This window comes from Apodemus sylvaticus, chromosome 23 (genome assembly GCF_947179515.1).
Source record: "Apodemus sylvaticus chromosome 23, mApoSyl1.1, whole genome shotgun sequence".
Taxonomy (NCBI): Eukaryota; Metazoa; Chordata; class Mammalia; order Rodentia; family Muridae; genus Apodemus; species Apodemus sylvaticus.
In genome coordinates, this window is record NC_067494.1 from 56561891 (window position 1) to 56589234 (window position 27344).

General features: G+C 38.2%; 3 protein-coding genes across 6 annotated transcripts in view; 2 read left to right on the forward strand and 1 right to left on the reverse strand.

Annotated features, from left to right (window-relative positions):
• LOC127673904 (zinc finger protein 501-like) overlaps nt 1-27344 on the forward strand; it is a 210918-nt gene that overhangs the window by 71227 nt on the left and 112347 nt on the right. The gene's annotated exons all lie outside the window — the stretch shown is intronic.
• The window catches only part of LOC127673894 (zinc finger protein 420-like), a 261819-nt gene that overhangs the window by 71026 nt on the left and 163449 nt on the right, over nt 1-27344 (forward strand). The window lies entirely within an intron of this gene.
• On the reverse strand, nt 2240-27215 carry LOC127673897 (zinc finger protein 665-like). The gene is given in 7 exon segments (XM_052169656.1): nt 2240-3497; nt 3499-5213; nt 6095-6221; nt 8737-8799; nt 25333-25423; nt 25894-25978; nt 27098-27215. Coding segments are annotated over 4 exon segments (2118 nt in total). The 5' UTR covers nt 8767-8799; nt 25333-25423; nt 25894-25978; nt 27098-27215; the 3' UTR covers nt 2240-3251.

The following is a 27344-nucleotide window of genomic DNA, read 5'->3' on the forward strand; positions in this document are numbered from 1 at the left end:
TTTGAAGGGGAGACCTGGAAAGGGGAAAACATTTGAAATGTAAATAAAGAAAATATCCAATAAAAAAATAATCGGAGGCATTTTTGTGATATAGATCTGGACAATTATTCAATGACAAAAGTTTTCTAGAGGTGCTACAGAGATGGTTCATAAGGAAAGAGCACTAGATGCTCTTCCATAAGATTCATACTTGTTTCTCAGCACTCATATTGTGCTAAGCAAAAGATTATACCTCCAGTTCTATCAGATCTAATGCTTCACTCTGAATTCTGAAGGCATAGCATTCACAAATACTTTTAAGCAAATACACTCACACACAAAATAAAATTGAAACCTAATTTTAATAAGAGATACTTTGAGCTAGGCATGGTGACACAATCCTTTAATCCCAGCACTTGTTAAGCAGAGGCAGGCAGAACTCTGAGTTTGAGGCCAGCCTGGTCTACAGAGAAAGTTCCAAGGCTGCTAGGGGTTCTCTCTCTCTCTCTCTCTCTCTCTCTCTCTCTCTCTCTCTCTCTCTCTCTCTCTCTCTCTCTCAAAAATCAAGTAAATAGGGGCCAGAGAAATGGTTCAGCAGTTAAGAGCACTGACTATTCTTCCAGAAGTCCTGAGTCCAATTTCCAGCAATTACATGGTTCCTTACAGCTTTTATAAATGGTTGTAATGGGATCCAATGCTCTCTTCTGGTGTGTCTGAAGAAAGCAGCAGTATATTCACATATGTAAAAGAAAAATTCAAATGTATAAGTCAAAAGGATATTTTCTAGAACAGTCATACTCTCTTGTATTTCCTATCTCTGTGAAAATAGGAAGATTGTGATGATGGTCTCCCTATCAGCAAGCTTGTAGGGAATATCAAATACACATTTGAAGTCTGGATGTAGAAATGTAATTCTATACAGGCTGTATAGATATCAAACAGGATCAGTGTCTCTTCTCAGATGGAGAAGTTATAATGAGCAAAATTGTTTTTCCAAATTCTATAACTGTCAATCCTGTTGAAATATGGACTCTAGATCAATCATGTCTGCAGTTGGGACCTAATTAATGGACTCTATTCTAAAATACTCAGTTCAGATGCTAAGACCTATGTGCAGTGCTACACCCTTTCTAAAACAAGGAATATGGAATGCAGAATTTATGGATGAGTCAAAAGTCAAATAGTTCTTTCTTTTTTAACAGTAAGGAGTATAAAACATTACTTCATTCAACCAATGTTCCAAACAAGAAACAGAATCAATATTTTGACATCCACTAACTGAATAGAAAAAATATTAAGAGACAGTGTTAATATTCTCTAAATTTTTTTTAAAAAATCCACACAGTCAATACAGGTGAATAACAATGTCAGAAATCCTATATTCTCTACAGAATATTTAGAAAAAATATCTGTAAATAAATGACCTTGTGAAAACTTATTCAGATGAAGTAGAAAGATTATCTGTGATAAAAAAAAAAAAAACAAATGTATTAAGCTGAGCAAACAGTATAACGCTTCACTAATTTTGGACATATTGATGCTCAAGAAATTGGCTATAAATCTTAGCTGGGCAATGACAGCATTGGGATCCCAGCGGCTTTGGGTCTTTGGGAGGGTCTCTAATGAGTTGCCCTGCATACAGTGACACTCCCAAGATGCCTCAGGTTGTGGTGTCTTCACAGGAGCAGAGAAGCTGGTGATCTGCCTGGGAGAAAGTGAGTGGAATTCGCCCGCAGGGCGTTTGGGGAGACGGTTTGGGGGGACGGTGATGGGTCCCAAGTCCTCTATGCTCCCAGTGGCTGTGGGCCTTTGCAAGGGTCCCTAACCAGATGCGCTGTGTTGAGCAGAATTCCTGGAATGCCTTCAGACTGTGGTGTCCTCGAGGAAGCAGACGAGCTGCAAATCTGCTGGGCAGAGTGCTGGCTGGAAGAGTTCTACATCACTTTCATATAATTCAAAGTACTCTTATGCAGGCAGACTCACAAGGAGACAAAAAAATGGTGTCTTAATTCTAAGACCACTGAAAATGTGTTTTCTTATGGTTTTAAGCAACACCTGTGAGAGTTTCATTGCACCCTTAAAGGTGGTTCTACGCATGCATTGAAAAACATTGCTCTAATATTCATTTTATAAGTTTAGAGAAAATATTAATGGATTCAGCATTTTGTGTGTGTGTGGGGGGGAGACATTTTCTGGAAGACACAACATGTATATTCATCTACCCATCCCAAGTTAAAAATTGAACACAGCCAAGTCCAGCTTGTTGAACCAATGAGCTTTATTGGAGTCACATACAGGATTAAGGGGAAACAGTAACCGAGAGCCCAAGGGATTCAAAGACAATTGCTATCCTGAAATTTAAAATTTTTAAATTTTTAAATTAAAAAAAAACAAAACCAGCATATGATACAGATTATGAGTTCTGGTCACTGGAGTAAAACGCATATCTGTAGGCATATCTACCACATAAACAGCATCCTATCTTTGTGGCTCAGTTTTTCAAATCCTCTTTTAAGAAGTATAATTTGTCTGAGTATCTTATTTTCAGTTAAGCATATAGAATGCATATGTCAGTTTCATTAACTACTTTGAGGAATGTATTTCCTGCCTTACCCAGCGTCTCTTTGAAACAGATCATTTCAGTCTCCAGGAAACTTTACACAATTTTATATTCTTCTAGCCTCTCCATTGTGTCTTCATTATGTCATATTTGAAAGTGAACAAGTAAAACTTTTAATGAAAGATTGCCTTCATTGTCACATTTTCAGTATCTTTCAGCACATTCCCTGAAAAGTTTCTAAGAGTTGAGCATTAATTAAACACTTTCACAAGTTTCCCATACATATAATTTTATAGTGTGCAGCCTCAAGTATTGAAAACAATATGACTTGGATAAAGTACATGCCACATTCTTTTCCAGTGCACTCTTTTTTTCTGACTATAAATTTCCAGATATTTTCGTAGATCTGAGATTTGGGTAAAGACCTTTCCTCTTACATTTTGGAGGTTTTTGTCCTGTATGCATTTTTTTGATGTATTCTGATCAATGAGAAAACAGTAAAAGATTTCTACATTTACTACATTTGTAAGGACTCTCTTATACGTATTCTCTGATAAATTCTAAGATGATCTTCCTTGGAAATGGATTTTTCTCATTTGCTTCATTTGTAAACTTTCTCTACTTCACATTCTCTGATGAGTGCTAAGATTGTTTCTGGCTAAAGAATTTGTCAGATTCACTATAGTTTAAAGGTTTTTCTCCTGCATGGATTCTATAACGAATTTATAAGACTACTTTTGCAGGTAAAGCATTTGTCAAAATCACTTGTATTTGTAAGGTTTCTCTCCTCACTGAATTCTCTGATGAATAAAAAGAATGAATTTTTGGGTAAAGCATATGTCTCATTCACATTTGGAAGGATTTTCTCCTCTATGAATTCTCTGATGTTTTCTAAGATCGCCTTTGTGGGAAAAGCACTTGTCACATTCACTACATTTGTAAGGCTTCTCTCCTGAATGAACTCTCTGATGAACATTAAGACTGCTTTTGCGGGTAAAGCATTTGTCACATTCAGTACATTTGTAAGGTTTCTCTCCTGTATGAATTCTCTGATGAATAACAAGACTTCCTTTTTGGGTAAAGTATTTGCCACATTCACTACATTTGTAAGGTTTCTCTCCTGTATGAATTCTCTGATGACTCCTGAGCCTGGCTTTCAGGGCAAAAGATTTGTCACATTCACTACATTTGTAAGGTTGACTTCCTGAATGTATTCTCTGATGAGTTCTAAGACAATATTTGTCAGTAAAGCATTTGTCACATTCACTGCATTTGCAAAGTTTCTCTCCTATATGAATGCTCTGATGAATGCTAAGACTGCTTTTGCGGGTAAAGCATTTGTCACATTTACTACATTTATAGGATTTTTCTCCTGCATGAATTCTCTGATGAATTACAAGACTGCATTTTTGAGTAAAGCATTTGTCACATTCACTACATTTGTAAGGTTTCTCTCCTGTATGGATTCGCTGATGAATTCTAAGATTGCCTTTCAGGGTAAAAGATTTATCACATTCACTACATTTGTAAGGTTTTTCTCCTGAATGTATTCTATGATGAATTCCAAGACAGTATTTCTTTGTAAAGCATTTGTCACATTCACTACATCTGTAAAGTTTTTCTCCTGTATGAATTCTCTGATGAATACTAAGACTGTATTTTTGGGTAAAGTATTTGTCACATTCACTACATTTGTAAGGTTTCTCTCCTGTATGAATTCTCTGATGAATGAGAAGACTACATTTTTGGGTAAAGCCTTTGTCACATTCACTACATTTGTAAGGTTTTTCTCCCATATGAATGCTCTGATGTCTTCTAAGATCACCTTTGTGGGTAAAGCATTTGTCACATTCACTACATTTGTAAGCTTTCTCTCCTGTGTGGATAATCTGATGACTTCTAAGGCCACTTTTGTAGGTAAAGCATTTGTCACATTCACTACATTTGTAAGGTTTTTCTCCTGTATGAATTCTCTGATGATTTCTAAGATCACTAATTTGGGTGAAGCATTTGTCACATTCACTACATTTGTAAGGTTTCTTTCCTGTATGAATTTTCTGATGTTTTCTAAGATAGCCTTTGTGGATGAAGCATTTGTCACATTCACTACATCTGTAAGGTTTCTTTCCTGTATGATTTCTCTGATGAATACTAAGACTATATTTTTGGGTAAAGTATTTGTCACATTCACTACATTTGTAAGGTTTCTCTCCTGTATGAACTGTTTGATGTTGTCTAAGCCTGCATTTCTTAGTGAAGCATTTGGCACATTCATCACATTTGTAAGGTTTCTTTCTATTATTGGTTTGTTTCAGCATGAATTTTTGTTTAGAGTCAAAAACCTTATCAATCTCTGTATCATTGTATTCTTTCTTTCTTCCATGGATTTCCTGAGTTAAACTATTGGTAGAGCATGGATTTAAACAGTTAACGGGGTTTTTATATTTGCAACGTTCTCTGTTGTTTCCAGTCTCATGTCTGCTTAGGTTTGATGATTCAACAGATGTATCCCTGAGGTTAGTTTTATATGGTGCACTATGGGTGGATTCATGAATGATTTTGCCAAGCTCACGACATTTATAAGACTTCCCTTGGATATTCACATTCCTGTGAATGATATGCTGTAGGTCTTGATCCAAGATGTTCTCATATTTATGACATTTCCCATGATTCTCTGAAAGAATGCATTTAGAGATAGCAGGGATTAGTGGATGAGTATGACAATATCCCATGTACCCTGAAATTTTTATAATGTAAATTAGTTATTATCAAGGGTAGAGCTCTTAAAAATGGTCTTTCCTGTTTCACAATTACAACATGGATGCACAGCACAACCTCAAATCTCATCTATATCAAATAACAGGAAAAAATAGCCTTCTATTTCTTATTTAAACACTATGCTTTGCAGAAGATAAAAACAACAGGTGATAGAACAATAAAGGATTTTGAGAAAGGAGATTTCTGAAGGATCATGTAATAAAAAGTTTCTTTATTTTCTAGTTTATGATTTGTGACAGAGTAAGACAGTGTAGGACTGGTCAGCAAGGAATTCATTATGTACTCGACATTGGCGTGGAACCCATGATATAAAAGCCCTGCTGTACCAGAACTAAACATAGAATTACAGGTCTAAAACTATATAAATAAGCAATGACAAAAATTCTCACAACCAACAGATCTTTTTCTATTTAGAAACACCTGCATTTTTAAAATTCATAAAAAATGAAGACTTTAATGCAACAGTAAAATTATAATAATCCAATTATTACAGGTATAGAAATACATTTTCTTGCTCTGAATATTTAGGGATTTTTTTTTAACTTTGAAGTTTTGATTAAAAGTAGATACAATAATTTGAGAGATTATAAATAATACAACACTGGATCCTCTTCTAAAGAACTGAGAGAAATGTAAAGGAAACAACGAATAAGTTATGTTGGTATACAGAATTTCACTTATTCTAGAAGTCTCTAGACATATCAGAGCATTTACATAAGCACACAGTAGGTAAATTGAAAGAATCAATCAGGAATTCTACAAAAAGACTATGCATACCCACAAAATATAGATTGTTGTAATTCTCCAACATCACGTCCATGTACAACGCCCTCTGAACACAGTCAAGACATTCCCATTCCTGCTGTGAGAAGTCCACAGCCACATCCTTGAATGTTAACTGACCCTGTAATGGAAAATTACCTGTTATCATGTGCTGCTGGACAAAAGTGTTTTCTTAGATAGAAAAGAGCTAAAGAATAAGAGGCACTTTGTAATGAATGAGTCATGGGAAATATTCAAGGACAAACAACATCTTCTAGAAGTGCTATAGAACTTCGTCATAAGTTAAGCATTGTTGCTCTTATTAAACAATGTATAGAGTAACATACTATATTGAATACATTTCTAAGATCTCTGTCCTTCATGAATTTTCTGATGTTTTCTGAGACCTTAACAGCAGATGAAGATGCCACCATCACTTCATTTGAAAGTTTGTATGCAGTTTGGATGCTATAATTTTAAATTGTTTCCAAGCACCCACATGAACCACATAGCAGATTTTTATTTCTAATCCTTTAAAATCTAATACTCTCATTTGAACTCAACAGGCTGGAGGAATTATACAGCACATACGCATTCATTTAAGCAAATGTACCAACATACGTAAAAGAAACTGAAATTTAATTTTAATAAAGGATGTTACCTAACATAGTCTTAGTCTTTATTGTATTTTCTTTTTCTCTGAAACAGGATTACATAAGAGAATCATAAACAGCAAACTTTCGGGTAATATACACATAAGAGGTAGACATGTAGGCATATACCACTGTGAATTATAGGGTTGTTATCAACCAGATTCCCAGTGTCACATCACAGACGGTCAAGTTACAATGAGTAAAACTGTGCTTCTAAATTCTACATCTATCAGCCTTGCTCAACTATGGACACTGTATCATTCCTGTCCACAGGTGGGTCTCACCTGACTCTACTCTAAAATGCTTAGTCGATATCCTGAGGCCTAGGTACAATGATGTAGCCTTTCTAGAACAAAGATGTAGAATGTGAATGCAGAATTTTTAGATGAATTAAGAACCACACTTTTTTCTTTAAATGAAACAAGAGTGTAATATCAGTGAACACATTCAACATTCAAGGGCACACAGAATCAAGTACTTTGTAAGGATATTTTATTAGACTATATTCACAACAGTAAATATATAAAAGAAAAACAGTATTAGACAGCATTAAAATTATTTAAAGTTTTCTCAAAGTCAACCTGTGCAATACAGATAATAACAATTTCATAAATTCCATATGGTCTTTTATTAGACTATTAGAATTATTTATTAGAATAATTAGACATATATATGTAAATAAGTGGTATATGTGACAATGCACTCAGGTGAAGCAGAATAATTTTCTTTGACCAAATTGTGTTTTGAAATTGAGAGATTATACTCACTGTTTTAATACATTATTGCTAGTGAGACTGACTTAAGTGGAAACTTGAATCTTCTAACTTTAACTTTCTTTTCTTTCTACATACACGGCAGTTAACTACCATGCCTGACTTCAGCCCCAAGAGCTTGATGTTGAGCTCAAGGATTCAGGGGTATAATGTGTCCCTCCGTATACATAAAAACATGCAGATGAGCACTTATATACTTAACCAGGTAAAAAGAATATTATCGTAAAAAAACAGCACCACAACCCTTCACAGTTTTCCCTATGTAATACACAGCTTGGAAGAAAGGAAAAACATGAAGGATGGAGCATTCTTCCCATTAAAGAAGAGAAGAGAAAAAATTAAGAGGGACACTCATTAACGGTTGAAATTTCTGGGCTTGCACAAAGTACATAGGCAATACTCACCAAAAAAAAAAAAATTCTTACTAATATATTCCATGCGCTGCAATAAAAAGGTATACACAGTAGTGTTCACACTACTTCTAAAAATGAAACAAAGGAGAAATAGAAAATAATCATCTGTATATTGAAATCTGACCACACTGAGCACTGGTCAGACTCTCCGGAGACAAACTGATTTCATGTGTCAACACACCCATGACCACTGTGTGACACAAAATGCCTAAAAGAGATACCAGAATACTGCAAACTGTATCCCCTCACAAACACATCAATGTTATGTCAGAGAGAGCCACATATTCCTTCCATCATCTGTGCCTTTATGGAGCTGAAATATTTACTATTAGGATTCAAGACACTGAATATATTCTAATTCTCTTTTCCCATAAGCTCTACTCTTCCATATATTTGCCTATCCACACCCACAAGCTTGTTTCTAGAAACCTGACCACTCCTGAGATGCAATTAATGTACCACTGAGACCTTCCTTCCCCACTAATATAAAAGGGAACAAGTTCATCCGATGTAGAAATTTGCCATCAATATATTCTTTGCAATAGATTCTCTTTCAGACCTGAAGATCTTCTTCAGTCTTTGAAAATTTATAAACTTATTTTACAGTATAAAATAGAGTGAAAATACAATAACACAAGGTTGTGCTTGTCCCATTTGAAGTGAAAGATCTAAAGGCTCAATTTCAATCATTGAAGAAGAACAAAAATAAATTACAGAAACCAAACACTTGTGATAACATTTCCAGAGTGAGAGGACTAAAGTCTCAAATGGTTTACATACTAATAGGGATTTCAAAGAAAGGTAGAAAGGACACTGACCTGAGGAGAATTTAGCAGAGAAGCATTCATTCTTCTTGTTACTCTTCTCTGAAAAACTAAAAGCTAAAATAAATACAACTCTGTTAAGAACAATGCTAAACCATATAATAAGACATGAAAAGGAAAATGATACCAGAAAATTTGTCAGCATTCCTACAGAAAGGATAGCATGGAATGGTGTATTTAATATGGCAGGGAAAATAACTACATTTTGTGGCCCTTTTCTAATCTTAGCATGCACCAGGCACAAACAGAACACATACACATCTGTAAAACACAAGTACTCAGAGTTGTCACTGGAAACTTTTCAAGCACTACAGTCAGAGGCATATGGCTAGTGGGGACTAAGATGAATGCCTACTATTAAATAGAGGTTCATTCGTCATCACACTAGAATACAGTATCTGACCCTTTAGTCACATTTCATTTCATTCTAGATTGCAGATATAGTACATCTATTTTCCATGGGTGTCCTGCTATCCTGATGTACAGATACAGATTCAATCCACCAAATATCATGTTTTTTTTTTCAAACTGATAAATCATCATCAGGTCGAGTTATAGCCATTTCCATCATCATCTAAGAAGGCTTTACATTGTTCCTGAGGTAAAATGTATCTTTCCAGTTACTCTTCCTTTCAACAAGGAATTCTTTTCTAAGTTGCATGAACACCTTTGTGTTAGAATATTGACCCCTGAAATCCATGTAAATGCATTTATAAGGAGATTATTACAACTCAGGACATACCTGTCTTTAAATGGAATGTTAAGTGTGCTAAATATTCTAAGCCAGTGGTTCTAGGCCTTTCTAATGCTGAAACCATTTAATACAGTACAAGGAACTCATGAATTAATGTATGTACATGTTGCAGGTACACCTGTAGATTGATAGGGGTGTGGCATGCCAGTTCCTAAGACTGTCAGAAATATGATTTATGGTAGACTTAACTGACCCCCCCCCCAATGGGTCACAACCCTCAGGTGGAGAACTGTTCTAGGCAATGCCAAGGCGGAATCATCAACAGGTAGGCATGACAGAAGTTCTCTGATGACTGCCACTCCTAAGAAGATAGAGATGAAGTGAAGCATTTCAGGGTACGCTCTGGGGATGACCCACATCATGTCAGATCCATCAAAATCCTACCACTGCTGGAAAAAACCTTCCTGAACATGCATATGTCTGTGTTTTGGCATTGTTCCACGCAGTTCTGAGGGTCCCACTTATTAACAAATATGCCTCAAGTGATACCCCTCAGTTCCTGGCTACTATGAATTTCCTTTATGATGATAACCCTTGTAATTCCACATGAAAGTTAAAATGTGTGTCAGGGCTCTCATGTTATATATACCTATACCTATACATTCACACACAGGCATACAAATATGTGTGTGTGTGTGTGTGTGTATACACAGAGATATTTATGTATATCTCAAAAATAAGAACTTACTCTGAATGTTGAAATAGTATTACTACACAAAGTCATGATAACCCTGATAGGCCCCAGATATGCAAATTTTTACATATGATATTGACCTTATGTTTCTCTCATATCAAGTTCTTCTCCACATTTTAACAGCTACTTGGATGGTCTCTTTCTATGCTACTGCCCAGGTAGTTTAGTATGACAATGGGAAATAGCAGATGGATGACATGCTGTGGAGTCATACAGCATTAATGAGAACTGAAGAGGAAAGATAATTTTTCTAGAAACAAGTGAATATCAATTTTTTATGTCATAAAACCAGGCAAGCAATGAGCAAGTGCTGATACAGTATCTCCACTAACAATGTCTGAGGACTGGACAGATTTAACAATGCATTCTCCAAGTCTTTTGGAAAAACCTATAATAATCTTGTACAGAGGATATTGCAGAATAATGAAAGAAAAGGGATGTTAGACAGTCATCACACAAATCTGACTTTACCTTGACTTAAAAAACAAAACAGATAAACAAAAAAATAATTACAAAGGAAAAAAAGATCACAGAGCAGTTTCAAGGATTTATATTGACAAAAAGATTCTCTCTAATGCATACAGAAGGGGAACAAATTGATTTTACACCAAGAATCTAAAACTGTTTCAAGAGCCATAAAACAAACAAATCAAGTCACAAAATATGTAAAACCAATGAGAGAAGACACACAACTCTATCGATATAGCCATGAAAGGGCTGGGGCAAAATGTCACATTGGTTCACTAGGAAAGCACTGAAGAATATGAGAACAGAAGGAACACACCTCAGCACAATCAAGATATAGCCCACATTTTAACTTGTCATTACATACCCACTGGTGTCATAATGGCAAGACTATTTTGTGGGTTAACAGAAGGCTTTCTGGTTCATTCTGAGGCCAGCTCTACCAGAGAGTGTTGGGAAAAGACAGGTTACACAGGGAAATTTGACAGAAGCCAATGACTAGGAAGGCTGAAGGACTTAAAAGAGAATATGCTATGGATATTTGCTACATGTTCAAAAGGACTGAATCACATGCATAGAGATCTTGTTGCTGTTTCAGCTGGGGTCAAAGAAATCTGTTTTCTTTTTTTTTCTTTTCTTTTTTTTTTGTTTTGTTTTTTTTTTGTTGTTGTTGTTGTTGTTGGGTTTGTTGTTGTTGTTGTTGTTGTCTTCAAGACAGGGTTTCTCTGTATAGCCCTGGCTGTCCTGGAACTTACTCTGTAGACCAGGCTGGCCTCGAACTCAGAAATCTGCCTGCCTCTGCCTCCCAGAGTGCTGGGATTACAGGCGTGCACCACCACCGCCCAGCTAAGAAATCTGTTTTCAATTGGCAACACTTAATTCAGATACTCAAAATTCAGACACAGAATTAATCAAATTCTGTGAACAACTGACTGCTTATTGTACAGGCTAGTATGGGAAATCAGTATTACCATATCTAAGAGTATTCTCAATAAAAATTTCCAGAATCATTAATGAAATAAAAGCTGACAAAAATCAAACTTGTGTTCTTTTTCTACTGCCATCTGAGTCCCACCTCACCCCTTGCTCAATCCCTCTAACATACCTGGATCCTTTGCTACATTCTTCACTATCCTGGGATATTAATTGTTTCACAGGTGAGGATTTTGACCTAGCCTATAATGTATCTAATAACTTTAAAAACAGTGTGGCCTGATACATGCTCACTTTTCCAGACTCTGAGGAGCAATATTAAGGACTAAACATTGGAAATATTTCTGAATGTGCCATTTGCATCTCAGAACGAATATAAGTCCTAGAACATTAGCTGCAGAAAAAAAGTTTTCTTAGTAAAGGTTAATGTTTACAACCCTAACCCATAGCAGTTAGGTTAATAAAATATACTTCCTGATTCATCAAATCTACAGTGGCTACTTATGTGACTAATATCTAAAATGTTCTCTTAGGATGCCACTTTCAACTCATAAAATAGCAAAGTTAGAAATAATGGATAAAGTTAAATTCCAGGAAATTTGTAATTGCCCCCAATGCCCCTGAGAACCATATTTTTAGACAATAGATAAGGCAACTCTTCTACTACATCATGCTCCTGCGAACATCCTCAAATTTATAACAGACAAAAACATTGGGTAAGCCCAAGTTCATATGATCTAAAAATCTTCTGACAGAGTTAAGATAGCCACAGCAGAATTTCAGACTCCATGTTCCTTTTTTTTAATAAGATTTATTCATTTATTATATGTAAGTACACTGTAGCTGTCTTCAGAGACACCAGAAGACGGCGTCAGATCTCATTATAGATAGTTGTGAGGCACCATATGGTTGCTGGGATTTGAACTCAGGACCTCTGGTAAAGCAGTCAGTGCTCTCAACCACTGAGCCATCTCTCCAGTCCCAGACTCCATGTTCTTTATGAGCTGCAACAAAGAACTGATCACACCTTGGTCCTGTTACCGCCTGTTTCCTTGCAGGCCCTCTGTCCTGAGAAGGCACTGGGCTGCCTCCATACTAGTTGTGCCTTCCACCCATGCTTTGTGTACCCAGGTCACACAAATGGGCCCTGCTGGTGTTATATGAACATGTTTATTTCAACATGGGTCTCAGGGTTCTGACGAAATTTCAACAGACATAGCTGATCTGGTTTCTGTATCAGTCACATGACTTTCACCACAGAAACAATTCCACGGCAACTGTGCTATAGGCAAAAACACTGTATAATATGAACCTAGCTTAAATCCCAGCCTGGGTGAAAGTCATCATCACACCACTACCAGAAATATTATTGATAACTCTTGCCATAAAAGAGAAAGTTTTCTTCAGAGATGTGGCTCACACACAGAGATAGCATGACTCAGTACTTCTTAAAAAATGTGAATATGGAGCTGTGAAAAACATTATTGGACTGAGTAATTATAGCTGAGGAAGATATGGTGAATTTGGTCAAACACATGATGCAAACATAGATGAAATTCCCAAAACAATAAAAACCAATATATATCATTGACTTGACATTTCTTTCTTTTTTTTTAATTGAATATATTCTTCATTTACATTTCAAATATTATACCCCTTCCTAGTCTTCCCCCTCCCTGAAAACCATCAACCCATTCTCCCACCCCCTGCCTCCAAGAATATGTTCCTCCACCCCACCCAGTCCCACGACCACCACTTGATTTCCCCACACTGGGGCCTCTATTGAGCCTTCACAGGACCAAGGACCTCTCCTCCCACTGATGCCCGACAAGGAATTCTGCCACTCTTTTGGCTGGAACCATGTGTACCCCCTGGTTGATGGCTTAGTCTCTGGGAGCCCTGGGGAATCTGGTTGGCTGACACCGTCATTCTCCCATGGGGCTGCACCCCCTACTCCCCACCCACCACCCACCCACCCCCGCTCCTCCAGTCCGCCCTCCAACTCCTCCCTTGTGAACCTCAAACTCAGTCCAATGGTTGGCTGCTAGTATTTGCCTCTGTATCTGTAAAGCTCTGGCAGGGCCTCTAAAAGAGATACCCATAACAGGCTCCTTTAGATACACACTTCTTGTCATCCATAGTAGATTTGGGGTTTGGTGAGTGTTAATAGGATGAATCCCAAGGTAGGACAGTGTCAATAAAATAACAGGAAACAACCGTTATTGGTCCTTAATATCTTTCAACATCAATGGACTCAATTCCCAAAATAAAAAGGCAAAGGCCTTTTTGCTTAGATATGCAAAAAGGATGCAACATTTTGCTGAATACAAGAAACACACTTTAATAACAAATACAGACACTGTCTCAGAATAAAAGGCTGGAAAAAAGGTCTTCCTAGCAAATAGTCCCATGAAACAAGTTGGAGTAGGAATTGAAGGGGATTGCAACCTCATAAGAAGAAATATATCAACTAACTGTACTACCCAGAGCTCCTAGAGACTAAACTACCAACCAAAGAGTATACACGAAGAGATCAATGGCTCCAGACCCATACGTAGCAGAAGATGGACTTATCTGACATCAGTGGGGGTTGGGGGGGAAAGGTCCTTGGTCTTGTGGAGGCTTGATACCCCAGCATAGGAGAATGCTAGAGTGGTGAGGTGGGAGTGGGTAAGTAGGTAGAGGAACAACTTTATAGAGGCAAAGGGAAGGGGGAAGAGGGAGGATGAGATGGGGGGTTTGTGGAGGGGTAACTGAGAAGGGGGATGTCATTTGAAATGTAAACAAATAAAATGATTAGTAAAAAAAGAAAGAAATACAGGGAAATACAATCAAACCAATAGAGGTCTGATTGTAGAGGAAACAAATATCTTAAAGACATACACGAAACTACAATTAATCACATGAAGGAAGTAAATAAAACTGCAAGACCTGAAAGTGGAAATAGATGCAATCATAAAAACAAAACTGAGAAAATCCTGGAGATGGAAAACCTAGGGAAGAGAATAGAAACAACAGATGTAAGCATCTCCAACAGAATACAGGAGATAGAAGAGAGACTCTCGAGTGTAAAACGTACATACAGAAGAAATTCATACATAAGCCAAAGGAAATATTAAATATAAAAAATTCCTGACCAAAAACCATCCAGAAAATCTGGGCTACCATGAAAAGACCTAACCTAAGAATAATAACAGAAGAAGTTGCAGAGTCCCAGTTTGAAGGCACAGAAAATATTGTCAACAAAATCAGAGGAGAAAATATTCACAAGGTAAAGAAACAGATGCCTATAAACATACAAGAAGCTCATAGAACACCAATTAGACTATACCAGGAAAGAAAGTCCTCCCACCACATAATCAAAACATAAAACATCCAGAAGAAAGAATAATACAAGCGTCAAGGGATAAAGGCCAGGTAACATACAAAGGCGGACCTATCAAAATTATACCCCACTTCTCAACAGAGGCCCTACAAGCTAGAAGGTCCTGGACCTTCTTGAAACCTCTAAAAAACAAAAGGTGCCAACCTAGACTCCTATACAAAGAAAAACTCTCAATCATCATATATGTAGAAAACAAGATACTTCAAGACAAATCCAAATCAAACAAATTCAGACCTACTGCAAATAGTAGGAGGAAAACTCCAACTCAAGGAGGATAACTACATCCATGAAAACACAGGAAATAAGTAACTGCATACCAGCAAATCCAAGGAAAGCACATAGAAAGAAATACCTCTCTCTCTCTCTCTCTCTCTCTCTCTCTCTCTCTCTCTCTCTCTCTCTCTCTCTCTCCCTCTCTCCCTCTCTCTCTCTCTCTCTCTCTTTCTCTCTCCCTCACTTCCTTTCTCTCCCCCCCCATATGAACAACTCCAAAAAAGCAGGAAATAACAGTCACTGGTCATTAATTTCTCTCAACATCAATAGATTCAATTCCCTAATAAAAATACATAGGTTAGCAGAATGGATGTGAAAACAGGACACATCATTCTGTCAATACAAGAAACACACCTCAGCAATAAGAATAGACATAACCTCAGCATGTAAAGGTTATGGACTCAAGAAGCAAGCTGAAGTAGCCATTGTAAAATATAATAATATAAACTTTCAACCAAAATTAATCAAAAGAGACAGGGAATGACACTTATACTCATCAAAGGAAAAATCTACCAAGATGGTATTCTCAATTCTGAACATCTATGCCCCAAACATAAGGACACCCACAATTGTAAAAGAAACATTACTAAAGCTTAAATGGCACATGGAGTCCCACACAATAATAGTAGGAGACTTCAACACACCACCGTCACCAATTAGATGGTCATCCACACAAAAATTAAACAGAGAAATAATGAAACTCACAGACATTATGAATCAAGGGACCTAACAGACATATATAGAATATTTCACCCAAACACAAAAGAATATCCCTTCTCAGTACCACATGGATTCTTCTTCAAAATTTACCATAAAATAGGTCACAAAGTAAGCCTCAACAAATATTAGAAAACTGACATAATGCCTTATATCTTATCACACCATCATGGATTAAAGCTGGACAGCATCAGCAACAGAAACATCAGAGGCACAGCACACCCACCTTTATGGGAGACAATGATAGCACTGCTAAGAGCAAACTTCAAAGCACTAAGTGCATCCATAAAGAAATTAGCAAGTTCTCATATAAGCAATTTTAAAGTACATCTGAAGGCTCTAAAAATAAAATAAAAAAAAAATAAAGCCCAACAACAACACCCACAACAACAACAACAACAAAACAGGCCAGCAAGCAAAACAAAGAGAAGTAGAGGGCAGAAAATAGTCAAAATCAGGGTTGTAATCAATCAGTTAGCAACAAAGAAAACAATGGAAAGAATCAATAAAACCTAGAGCTGGTTCTTTGAGAAAATCAACAAGATAAACGGACCCTTAGACAACCTAACCAGCATACAGAGAGACAGTATCCAAATAAATTTAGTGAAAAGGGAGACATAACAGTAGACATTGAGAAAATTCAAAGAGGCATTAGGTCTTACTTCAAAAACCTGTACTGAAATCAGCAATTTTCTAGACAGACACCACTTACCAAAGTAAAATCAAGATCAGATAAACTATAAGAAAGAGAAGCAGTCATTAAAATTCTAATCAAAACAACAAAAACAAAAAAACAAAAAACCAAAGCCAGGGCAAGATGGCTTTTGTGCAGAATTCTGCCAGACTTTCAAAGAAGAGCTAATATCAATACCCCTGAAACTATACCACATAATAGAAATCGAAGAAACACTGCCAAACTCATTCTATGAAGCCAAAGTAACCCTGATACCTAAACCACACAAAGGCTCAACAAAGAAAGAGAAGTTCAGACCAATTTCTCTTAAGAAAGTTAATGCAAAAATACTCAATACAATACTCACAAACCAAATCCATGAACATATCAAAGACATCATTTATCATGATCAGTAGGCTTCATCCCAGGGATGCAGGGATGGTTCGATACATGAAAATCCATCGAGATAATCCACCATATAAACAAACGGAGAGAAAAAAAATCATATGATCATCACATTAGAAGCTGAAAAACCCTTTGATAAAATCCAACACCGCTTCATGTCAAAGGTATTAGAGAAAACAGGGATACAGGGTATGCACCTAAACATAACCAAAGCAATATACAGGAAGCCTATAGCCAACATAAAACTAAATGTACAGAAGCTTAAAGCAATCCCACCAAAGTCACTGACAAGGCAAGGCTGCCCACGCGTTCCCTATCTATTCAGTATAGTACTTGAAATTCTAGGCAAAGCAATAAGACAACTAAAGATCAAGAGGATACAAATTGGAAAGGAAGAAGTCAAAATATCACTATGTGCAGATGATATGATAACATACATAAGCAACCTCCAAAATTCCACAAGACAATGCTTACTGTTAACAAACAACTTCAGCCAAGTGGCTGGATAAAAAATTAACTCAAAGAAATCAGTCGTCCTCCTTCATATAAATAATAAATGGACTGAGAAACAAGAAAGGAAACAACACCCTTTACAATAGCCATGAATAATATAAAATATCTTGGTGTAACTCTAACCAAGCAAGTGGAAGATCTTTCTCACAAGAACTTCAAGTCCCTGAACAGAGAAACTGAAGAATATATCAGAAGATGGAAAGATCTCCCATGTTCACGGACTGGCATGATGAACAGACTGAAAATGGCCATCTCACCAAAAGCAATCAACAGATTCAATGCAATGCCCTCAAAATCACAACACATTTTTTTATAGACCTTGAAAGAGCAATTCTCAACTCCACTGGGAAAAATAAAAAAATCTAAGATTTCCAAAATAATCCTGAACAATAAAAGAACTTTGGGAGAAATCATCATCTCAGACCTCAAACTATACTACAGAGCAATGGTGTCCAAAACGACATGGTTTTGGTACAGAAACAGATTTAACAATGTAATAGAATAGAATAGAATAGAATAGAATAGAATAGAATAGAATAGAATAGAATAGAATACAATAGAATACAATAGAATACAATAGAATACAATAGAATAGAATAGAACAGAACAGAACAGAACAGAACAGAACAGAACAGAACAGAACAGAACAGAATAGAACAGAACAGAACAGAATAGAATAGAAGACACAGAATGGGTACTTCATTTTTGATAAAGAAGCCATAACTATACAATGTAGAAATGAAAACATATTCAACAAATGGTTCTGGGCTAACTCAATGTCTATATGTAGAAGAATGAACATAGATCCATACTTATCACCCTGCACAAAACTCAACTCTAAGTGGATCGGTGACATCAACATAAAACTGGATACACTAAATCTCATAGAAGAGAAAGTGGGAAGTACTTTTGAACACATTTTACAGGAGACAAGTTCCTGGACAGAACACAAATGGTTCAGGCTCTAAAATCAACAATTGATAAATGGGACCTCATGGAACTGCAAAGCTTTTGAAAGGCAAAAGACAGTGTCAACTGGTAAAGGATCTTCATCAACTCCACATCTGACAGAGGGCTAATATCCAAACTTTACAAAGAACTCAAGAAGTTAGACACCAATGACGCAAATAACCCAATTTAAAATGGGGTACAGAACTAAACAGAATTCTCAACAGAGGAATATTAAATGGCCTAGAAGCACTTAAAGAAATGTTCAAAGTCCTTAGTCATCAGGAAAAAGCAACTCAAATCAACTCAGAGGTTCCATTAAGAATAGATAAGATCAAAACCTCAAGATAAAGCACATGCTGGTTAGGATGTAGAACCAGCACTTCTTCAATGCTGGTGGGAGGGCAAATCTTGTACAACCACTGTGGAAATCAATTTGGTGGTTTCTCAGAAAACTGGAAATAGTTTTACATCAAGACCTAGCTATACCACTCCCGGGCATATACCCAAAAATGCTACACCATTCCACAAACATGAGTGTTCAACTACATTCATGGCAGTTTTATTTGTAATAGCCGAAACTGGAAACAACCTAGATGTCCCTCAACTGAAGAATGACCATCTACACAATGGAATACTAGTCAGCTATTATAAACAAAGATACCATGAATTTGCAGGCAAATTGATGAAACGTGAGAAAATTATCATAAGTAACCCAGTCCCAAAAGGACAATCATGGTATCTATTCATTTATAAGTGGATTCTTAGTCATAAAATACAGCCTTCATTCTGTATTCCATAGACCCAAAGATACTAAACAAGAAGGAAGGCCTATGTGAAGAAGCTTGAATCTCACTTAGAAGGGGATATAAAATAGTCTTAAGAGTAAGATGGAGGGCACCGGGCATGGTGGTGCACGCCTGTAATCTGTAATCCCAGCACTTGGGAGGCAGTGGCAGGCGGATTTCTGAGTTCGAGGCCAGCCTGGTTCCAGGACAGTCAGAGCTACACAGAGAATCCCTGACTCAATAAAAAAAAAAAAAAAAAAAAAAAAAAGTAAGATGGAGGAACAGAACTGTAAGGGGGACAAGGAGGGAAATAGGGGATTTGACATCAGGTGTGGGGAAGGATAGGAAAAATGGATAGATGGCCACTAAAGTGAATGAAAATCTGCAACTGATGGGGGTGAAGAGGTAGGGTCATCTCCAGGATAAGACAGAGACCTGGGAAAAGAGAGGCACCCAATGATCAATGAGGGTGACCTCAGCTGTGAGTCACAACATTTGGGATATAGAACCTGAAGAGGTCACCTCCTGTACCCAGGCAAGATCTCCAGTGCAGCGATGGAGACACTAACCCATCCACAAAATTTCAACCCCAAATTTATCCTGTCCACAAGTAATGTGGCCACTGGGTATGGAGCTGGAACTGAGGGAATGGGCAACAACCAGTCCAACTTGAGACACATCCCATGAGCTAGCACCAATTCCAGACACTATTAATGATACTGTTACGCTTGCAGATGGAAGCATATTGTCCTTTGAGAGACTCCACCAAGCAGCTGACCCTGACAGATGTGGAAGCACAGTCAAACAGTGGGTTGAGCTTGGGAACTCATGAAAGAATGGGAGGAAGGATTGTTGGCCCCAAAGGGGAGAGGAACTCCACAGAAAGACCAACAGAGTCAACTAAACTGGACCCCTGCTGGTCTCAGAGTCTGAACTACCAACCAAAAAGCATACATAGGCTGGACCTAGGCTTCCTCACTCCTGTGTAGCAGATGTGCAGCTTGGTCTTGATGAGGGTCCCAAACAACTGGAACAGAGGCTATCTCAAAAGCTAGTGCTTGTATGTGGGATGTGTTCTTCTAGCTGGGTTGCGCTGTCTGATCTCAGTGGGAGAGGAAGCTCCTAGCAGGGACTTGCAGGGACTTGAAGTACCAGGGTAGGGGGATACCCAGTTGGGATCTCACCTGCTCAGAGGAAAAGGAGAAGGAGAAAGGGGAAATAATTGTGGGAGGGGGTGACTGGGGAAGATAGTGAGCTGTATATAAAGTGAATGCATTAAAAAATAATGATAAATTTAAAAAAATTTTAAAACACATCAGACGATTCAAACAAGAGACAAACCTTATGAATGTGCTGGATGTGAGAAGCCTTTCTGGTTGGTTCAGGTCTTAGAAGTCATGAGAATTCTCACCCAGCAGAAACACCTTAGAAAAGTAGGGAATGCAGGAAATTGTTTACTGATCCCCTCATCTATTAAAAAGATCAGGTAATTGAAACAGTAGAGATATCTTGCAAATGTAGAGAATGTGAGAAATCCTTTACCATTGCCTCATGTCTTAGGCTGCATGAGAAAATTCACAGAGGCAAGAACCCATACAAATGTAAAGCATATGACGAAGTATTAGCCCAACATTCATGCCTGTGAAAACATGAGAAAATTCATACCATGATAAAAGTGTCCATAGTAAATAATGTGGCATGGACTTTATCCAAGCCATGTCCTTACACATCACTGGAGCTGCACACTAGAGCATCACTGTGAACATAAGAAACTTGTGAAACCCTTTATGTGATGATCAAATCTTAGGGAATATCAAAAGTACACACAGTAAAAAGTTCTGAAAATGGTGGGTGCCATGCAGGAGGAGCTGCACTGGGCAAGTGTGCTTCTTGGGAGACAGCCCACCCAATTGGGCAACTTTCCGATTTACAAGTCCCTCAAAAACGATTAAATTATAAATGTTTCTTAATGTTTAAATGATGATAGTATTATAACATAGCAGAAAAGTCATCATGAAATGAAACGTGTTTTAAGAAAATTATCTACAACATAATTCCTTGTGTGTTCATCTATACAAATATCAAGAAACCATGAAACTTAAAGAGATAACCTATGAAAAAGACAATATATACACAGGCATGCACAGCTTAGAACTACCTAAGAGTGTGTGTGAACATCATTTTGACATACAAAGAAATGTTCAGGAAGTATTTATTCAAAAACCAACTTAGAATATTGGTACTAAAGATAGTGGGACTCAGAAATTTTAGGCCTTAGACAGGGTAGTGTGCTACAAAGCATGAAGCCATACCATTACCAAAACCATACCAAAGTTGTTCGGGGATTTCAGTGCAAGAGGACGCTCATATTCAACAAATAGGAGAATATTGGGTTAACTCATGTTGCTACTTTGTTTCCAACCCAATTTCCCCCCCTCCCCCCCCCCCCCCCCCCCCCCCCCGTTAATGAAAGCTCCACAAAATCAGTTAACAAAACAAGCTACAAGCCTAGATTGGGCAGACCTCCAGTATACCACTCTATTTCCATCTATATTATCCCAAATGACTCGTGGGCTCTCCAGGACCCCAGCTTCTCTCTGCCGCCTCTCCGTTGATCTCCCGTAGCTCCTCCCCCTCCTGTTTTTCCCCTGTCGCTCCTCCCCTAGACTCTCAGATCCTCCCCCTTCCTCCTGCCCAGTCATTGGCTCAATCCTTTATTTGAAAAGTTAAGGTGGGGAGAAGGTTCACAAGGCAACTCCTCATCTGCAGCCCCTCAGAGGAGTGGAATTAGCATCAAAATACAAGCCCAGGGCTATCCACAAAAAACCCACACATTGCAACAACTGGCTATGCAAGTGTATCACTGTGTTCTCAAGTGTTAATCACTGTGCTGGGGGTGTGAGCCTAGCAGAATGTGTAAATGTTTGTTACTTCCACACCTGCCCAAAAGAAAGGCAATCTCTCTCTCCAACTATGCTAAGAAGCGTTGTGTATAGGAAGTAGGTGTGACTTTAGAGCAAGAAAGGCTGTAGGCTGGAGCAGGGGAAGACTAAAGGAGATGAAGAGTGAGGGAGACTTGGACACAGCTGAAGAGAAGAGCAGGGAGAGAGAGCAGGGAGAGCCACATGGAGAGAGACAATGGCAAGTTAAGTTAAATGGGCTAGCTGAGGGATTGCCCCAGCAACCAGGCCAACAGTCTTGCAATATATAAAGGTCTACATTTCTTTATTATAAAATCCAAGAAGGACCCCAAGAGCCCTGCAATAAGAAAATATCATTTACAAATGTTAAGATATTCTTAGTATTGAGTTTGTTGAAACATGAACTCAAATGATTAATACAATGATCACATAACAATATGTATGAATTCCCACCGAAGCAAGGATAATGAACCTGAGATAGGAAACAGTCGGAACTAGGTCTCTGGACTGTCCCTTAAAAATCTGGGGACTGTAACCCACTGGACAGACTCCTGGGGTGCCAATTTCATGTGTCCCATGAATCAAGGGCCTCTGCTTCATGACCTTTATACAACTTTCCTAATTATTCACAGATATCCACAAATTTGTTAACATAAACAATGAAAAGTTACCTCAAACTGTCCCCTTAATATACTGTTATTATGTACAGTTCTGGCCTCTGATGGAAACAGGCATGTATGGAGCAAGTCCATGTCTGCCTGACAGCTGGAGCTGTATGGAAAGATGTGAGAGTGACGGGTACCAGTGGGACAGGGATAAACACTTTATCAGAACAAGGATAGAGAAATGAAGCAGAGCCTTTGCAGGCTTAGAAAAGTCAGCAGCATGTCTAGACATGCATGGTTAGAGCATCAAAGGGTCATCAAAGGGAGGAGAGGCCCTTGGCCCTCAGAAGGCTTGATGTCCAGTATAGGGGAATACCAGGACAGGAAAGCAGGAGTGGGTGGGTTGGTGAGCACGGGGAGGGGGAGATGGGATAGGGGGTTTTGGGAGGGGAAACCAAGAAAGGGGATAACATTTGAAATGTAAATAAAGAACATATCTAATAAAAGAAAATGATGCACAGAGAAAAATTGCTACCATCATTACAGTTTTTGTTTTCTCTCCAGTCCAAATTCTGTAATGCCTTTTAAAATGCAGTTGAGATTCAGTGGTTAAAAGGACTGTCTGCTCTTCCAGAGGTCCTGACTTCAATTACCAGCAACTACAGGGAGCATCATAACCATGTACAGTGTCATCTGATGCCCTCTTCTTGCAGACACATATGCAGGTGTACATGCAGAAAGAGAGTCATACACATAAAATAAATAGATATTTTTGAAAAAGTAAAAATACAAATAGAATTTAAAGAGATATTTCAAGTGTTATATAGAAATTAATGAAATTGACTCCAAGATAATACAATGGTTCAATATGACAGACATATCTCTCTGCAGAGATTAAAGTACTGACAAAGCAATGTTCACCTGCTTGAAACTAAAAGAATGACTCTCTGTAGTAGAACTAGAGCTAAAAAAAGGGGACAGTGCAATGTATGACAATGACATCAGTGTAACTATATGCAGCGCTGTGGAAGGTCATACACAAGTGAACCAGAATTGAGGAGTTCCTAGAAATTAAGTGAATAAATCAACCTCCTACGTTATAAAACTAGAACCCTCATCAAGCAAGTACACAGACCGAACCAGGAAGGGTTTCCTCTAACGGTGTCTGAGGACTTGACACATTAGCATGGGATTGTCCTTTCATTAAACAAAGCTTATATTAAACACAAGAGTAGAATATTGCCATAAATACAAAGAAGAGGAACATTAGAAAGTCATCGTACAGAGCTGGTGTAACCTGGACACACAAAACAGGTGAGTCCAAACAACCATATAGAGAGAAAAATCACACATCAGTTGCCATGATGTACAGACACGGAGATTGTTCTAAATTACACTGAAATCACACATCAGTTGCCATGATGTACAGACACGGAGATTGTTCTAAATTACACTGAAATCACACATCAGTTGCCATGATGTACAGACACGGAGACTGTTCTAAATTACACTGAAATAGAAGGAAAGCTTAGCTCACACCAAAAATGCAAGACTGTTTCAATACCTACAGACTAATCAACGTCAGACACCACGTGAGTAGACTCAATGAGAGAAGAAAAGGGACTATGTCAATAGATACAGGAAATTCCTGTGTTAAACTATGGCCTTTGCACAGTACAAAAGTTCTCAAGAATGTGAGGACAAAAGGAACATACCTCAGAATAATAAAGACAAGGACACAAAGCTAACATAATCAGTACAAAACAAGGAAAACCGTAATTATTCCACTTTAGCCAGGATTATCTCAACACAGTGCATCAATTAGTAAACAATTCAAGGACAGAGAAAACTTAGTCAAAAAACATGTGAAACTTCTTGCGAAAATACAACTCAAACAAGACAACTCACCCTGACTACACCTAGCGTAGGACACCATGTTTGTAGCATTCACAGTCTCAAAAAATTGCTATGCAGACCAGGGGGCAGGGGACAGAGGTATCAACGGCCCTACCCAGATTTGGATCCTGTGAGCTACAATCCCCAGTCCAAAAGGCAAGGCCTACTCATTGGCGTAATAGTGGTATCATAGATTATTCTGTGCATAACAGAAGGTCTTCTGCTGCAAGATGAAGCCTGTACAGAAAAAAAAAGTATGGCCAAAAGCCAACAATAAGGAATATCATAGACCTTACAAGATGGAATCCATGACTGACATTTGCTACATGTTCTAATGTCTCCATTCACAACCATAGCCTGGTGCTGCTTTCAGTCTGGGTCAAAGAAACTATTTAATGGGCAATAGTCACTTCAGAGCCTCAAAACTAACCAAATCCTGAGAACAGCTGACTGCTTACTGTACAGCCTATAAATGGAAATCCATATAACCACACATACCATTATTATTCTCAGTGAATTCTTCTAGAATCATTAACTAAAGAGAAACTGGCAAATCTAACTTCATATCCATTTTCTATTGCCACTTCAGCCCCACTTCTTGGTGAATTCCTCTAATGTACCTGGAACCTTGGTCACAGTCTCCTCTCTTCACCATCCAGGAATCTGAGTTCTGCTTCACAGGTGAGCACATCTGGCTGAGCAGTGGGAGACCTGCATATAGGGAAAAGATTCTTCAGAAAGCACCTGGAGTTCATAGAACAAAAGTGAAAGACGCTCACATCTGTCAAAAGGACAAACATAAAGGAAAGAGAAAATACCATGACATATGCTGGAACTACAAAATGCTCTATGAGCAGAAAAAAACTAAGAGGCATCAATTGTTCTGAATAAACAAAACATTAAAATTACAACAATGAAAATATGAAGATATGATCAGTGATGTGAATGGGAGAGGACAGCATCCCTCACATACAAACCAATTAAATTACATTTGCCTCTGTGTATTAATTCTCACATAGAGAGTTTTCTAATGCCTACAGTGGGAATATTCTGATGTTATTCTCACTGCAATTATCTAGAAATATTTGGAATGCAATAGAATCTGGCCAAACCAATCTCATGTCCTCTTTCTCCTGGGACTTGAGCCTGTCCCCATCCCTTCCTCAATCCCTCTAACATACCTGGATCCTGTGCTACAGTTTCCTCTCTTCACCATCCAGGGCTCTCAGATTCACGGTGAGCTGAACAACCTGAGGAGTGTGATACCTGCATATGGGAAAGAGTCTTCAGAAAGCACCCAGAACTTCTCATGAAACAAAAAAAAAAAAAAAAAAAAAAAAAAATGATGCCTCCCAGAGGATAAACATGGAGAGAGGAAATATCACAAATAAAAATGTCTCTTTTCTTCTAAGTTTGTAGGCTCAGACACATGCATAGTCATTCTCCCTTGAACCCTAGGGAAACTTCATGAAAACTATTGTCACCCACAGGAACCAGACTGCTGCTTATCCAAAAGGAGGTCTCTGCAAAAAGCCCTGTCAGCAGGGTCTAGGCACTCCCTCTACTCCTGCAAGAAGTCCACAGTCACAGCACTTAATGATAAGAAACCCTAAAATAAAAAACAATTTGGCCACATATGAAGGGCAGAGTGCTTTCATTCAACCCCGGAGACAATTTTCTGATACAGGTGAGTGATCATAATTATTCAAAAGATGTTTTCTAAAACTTTATTTTAATCTATTGTGGGTTTTCTAATTATACAAACAGTGTGGTCTGATACACTCACACTGCAATACTGGGCTTGCCTGGTCCTAAGGAGTAACATAAGAACTCAGCATATGAAGACATATTTCTGAATGTTTTACTTACATCCTAAACAGCATACAACTCAAATGAAAAAAATTCATGGCCACTAAAATGTCTGCTTAGTAAACATTAGTGTTTGCACCCATAACAGTAGCGCTCGATAAAGTATACTTTTTTGGTTCAATAAATCTGCACTGGTTCTTCATATAATATATACAAAGCTCTGTGGTGATGTCTATTAACCAGGTCCAAAGGCATTCTTTTGAATAAGCAATTAGTAAAACAAGTCACTGAAAAAAGCAAGAAGAAACTTGCTTTCCACTATCTTTGTAATTGCCACGTTAGGAAATAGGAGATAGTGCAACTGCTCTTTTACGAGTTATTTTATGACTAAATATCCTGGTAACTGTAGGATAGATGAAAAAAATCACGACAAATCCCAGTTCACCTGACCTCAAACTTCCCGTCAATGGAAAGCTACCCACAACAGAATTGTGAGAGCGGCGTCCTGAAGAGCAGCAGCGGAAAACACACCCGTGCTCCGCCCCCGCCGATCCCCAGCCCCGCAGCTGCTCCGACCTGGGAGGTTCCAGGGACGCCGGGGCTGCGGTTCCCGCCGCTGCGCTGCTGCCTCTCCCAGGCCCGCAGCCGGGAAACCGGGTGAGGAGAGTTTTCCGGGTCCAGAGAGAACTGGGACGCGGAAACTGGAAGATAGCAAGGCGATTGGTGGAAATTTTTGTCACTCTAACCTTGGAGCTGCTCTCCTAGCCCCGCCCACTAAACTGTGATTGTGGTCACGTGGCTCCCTAAACATTTTACCCGCTAG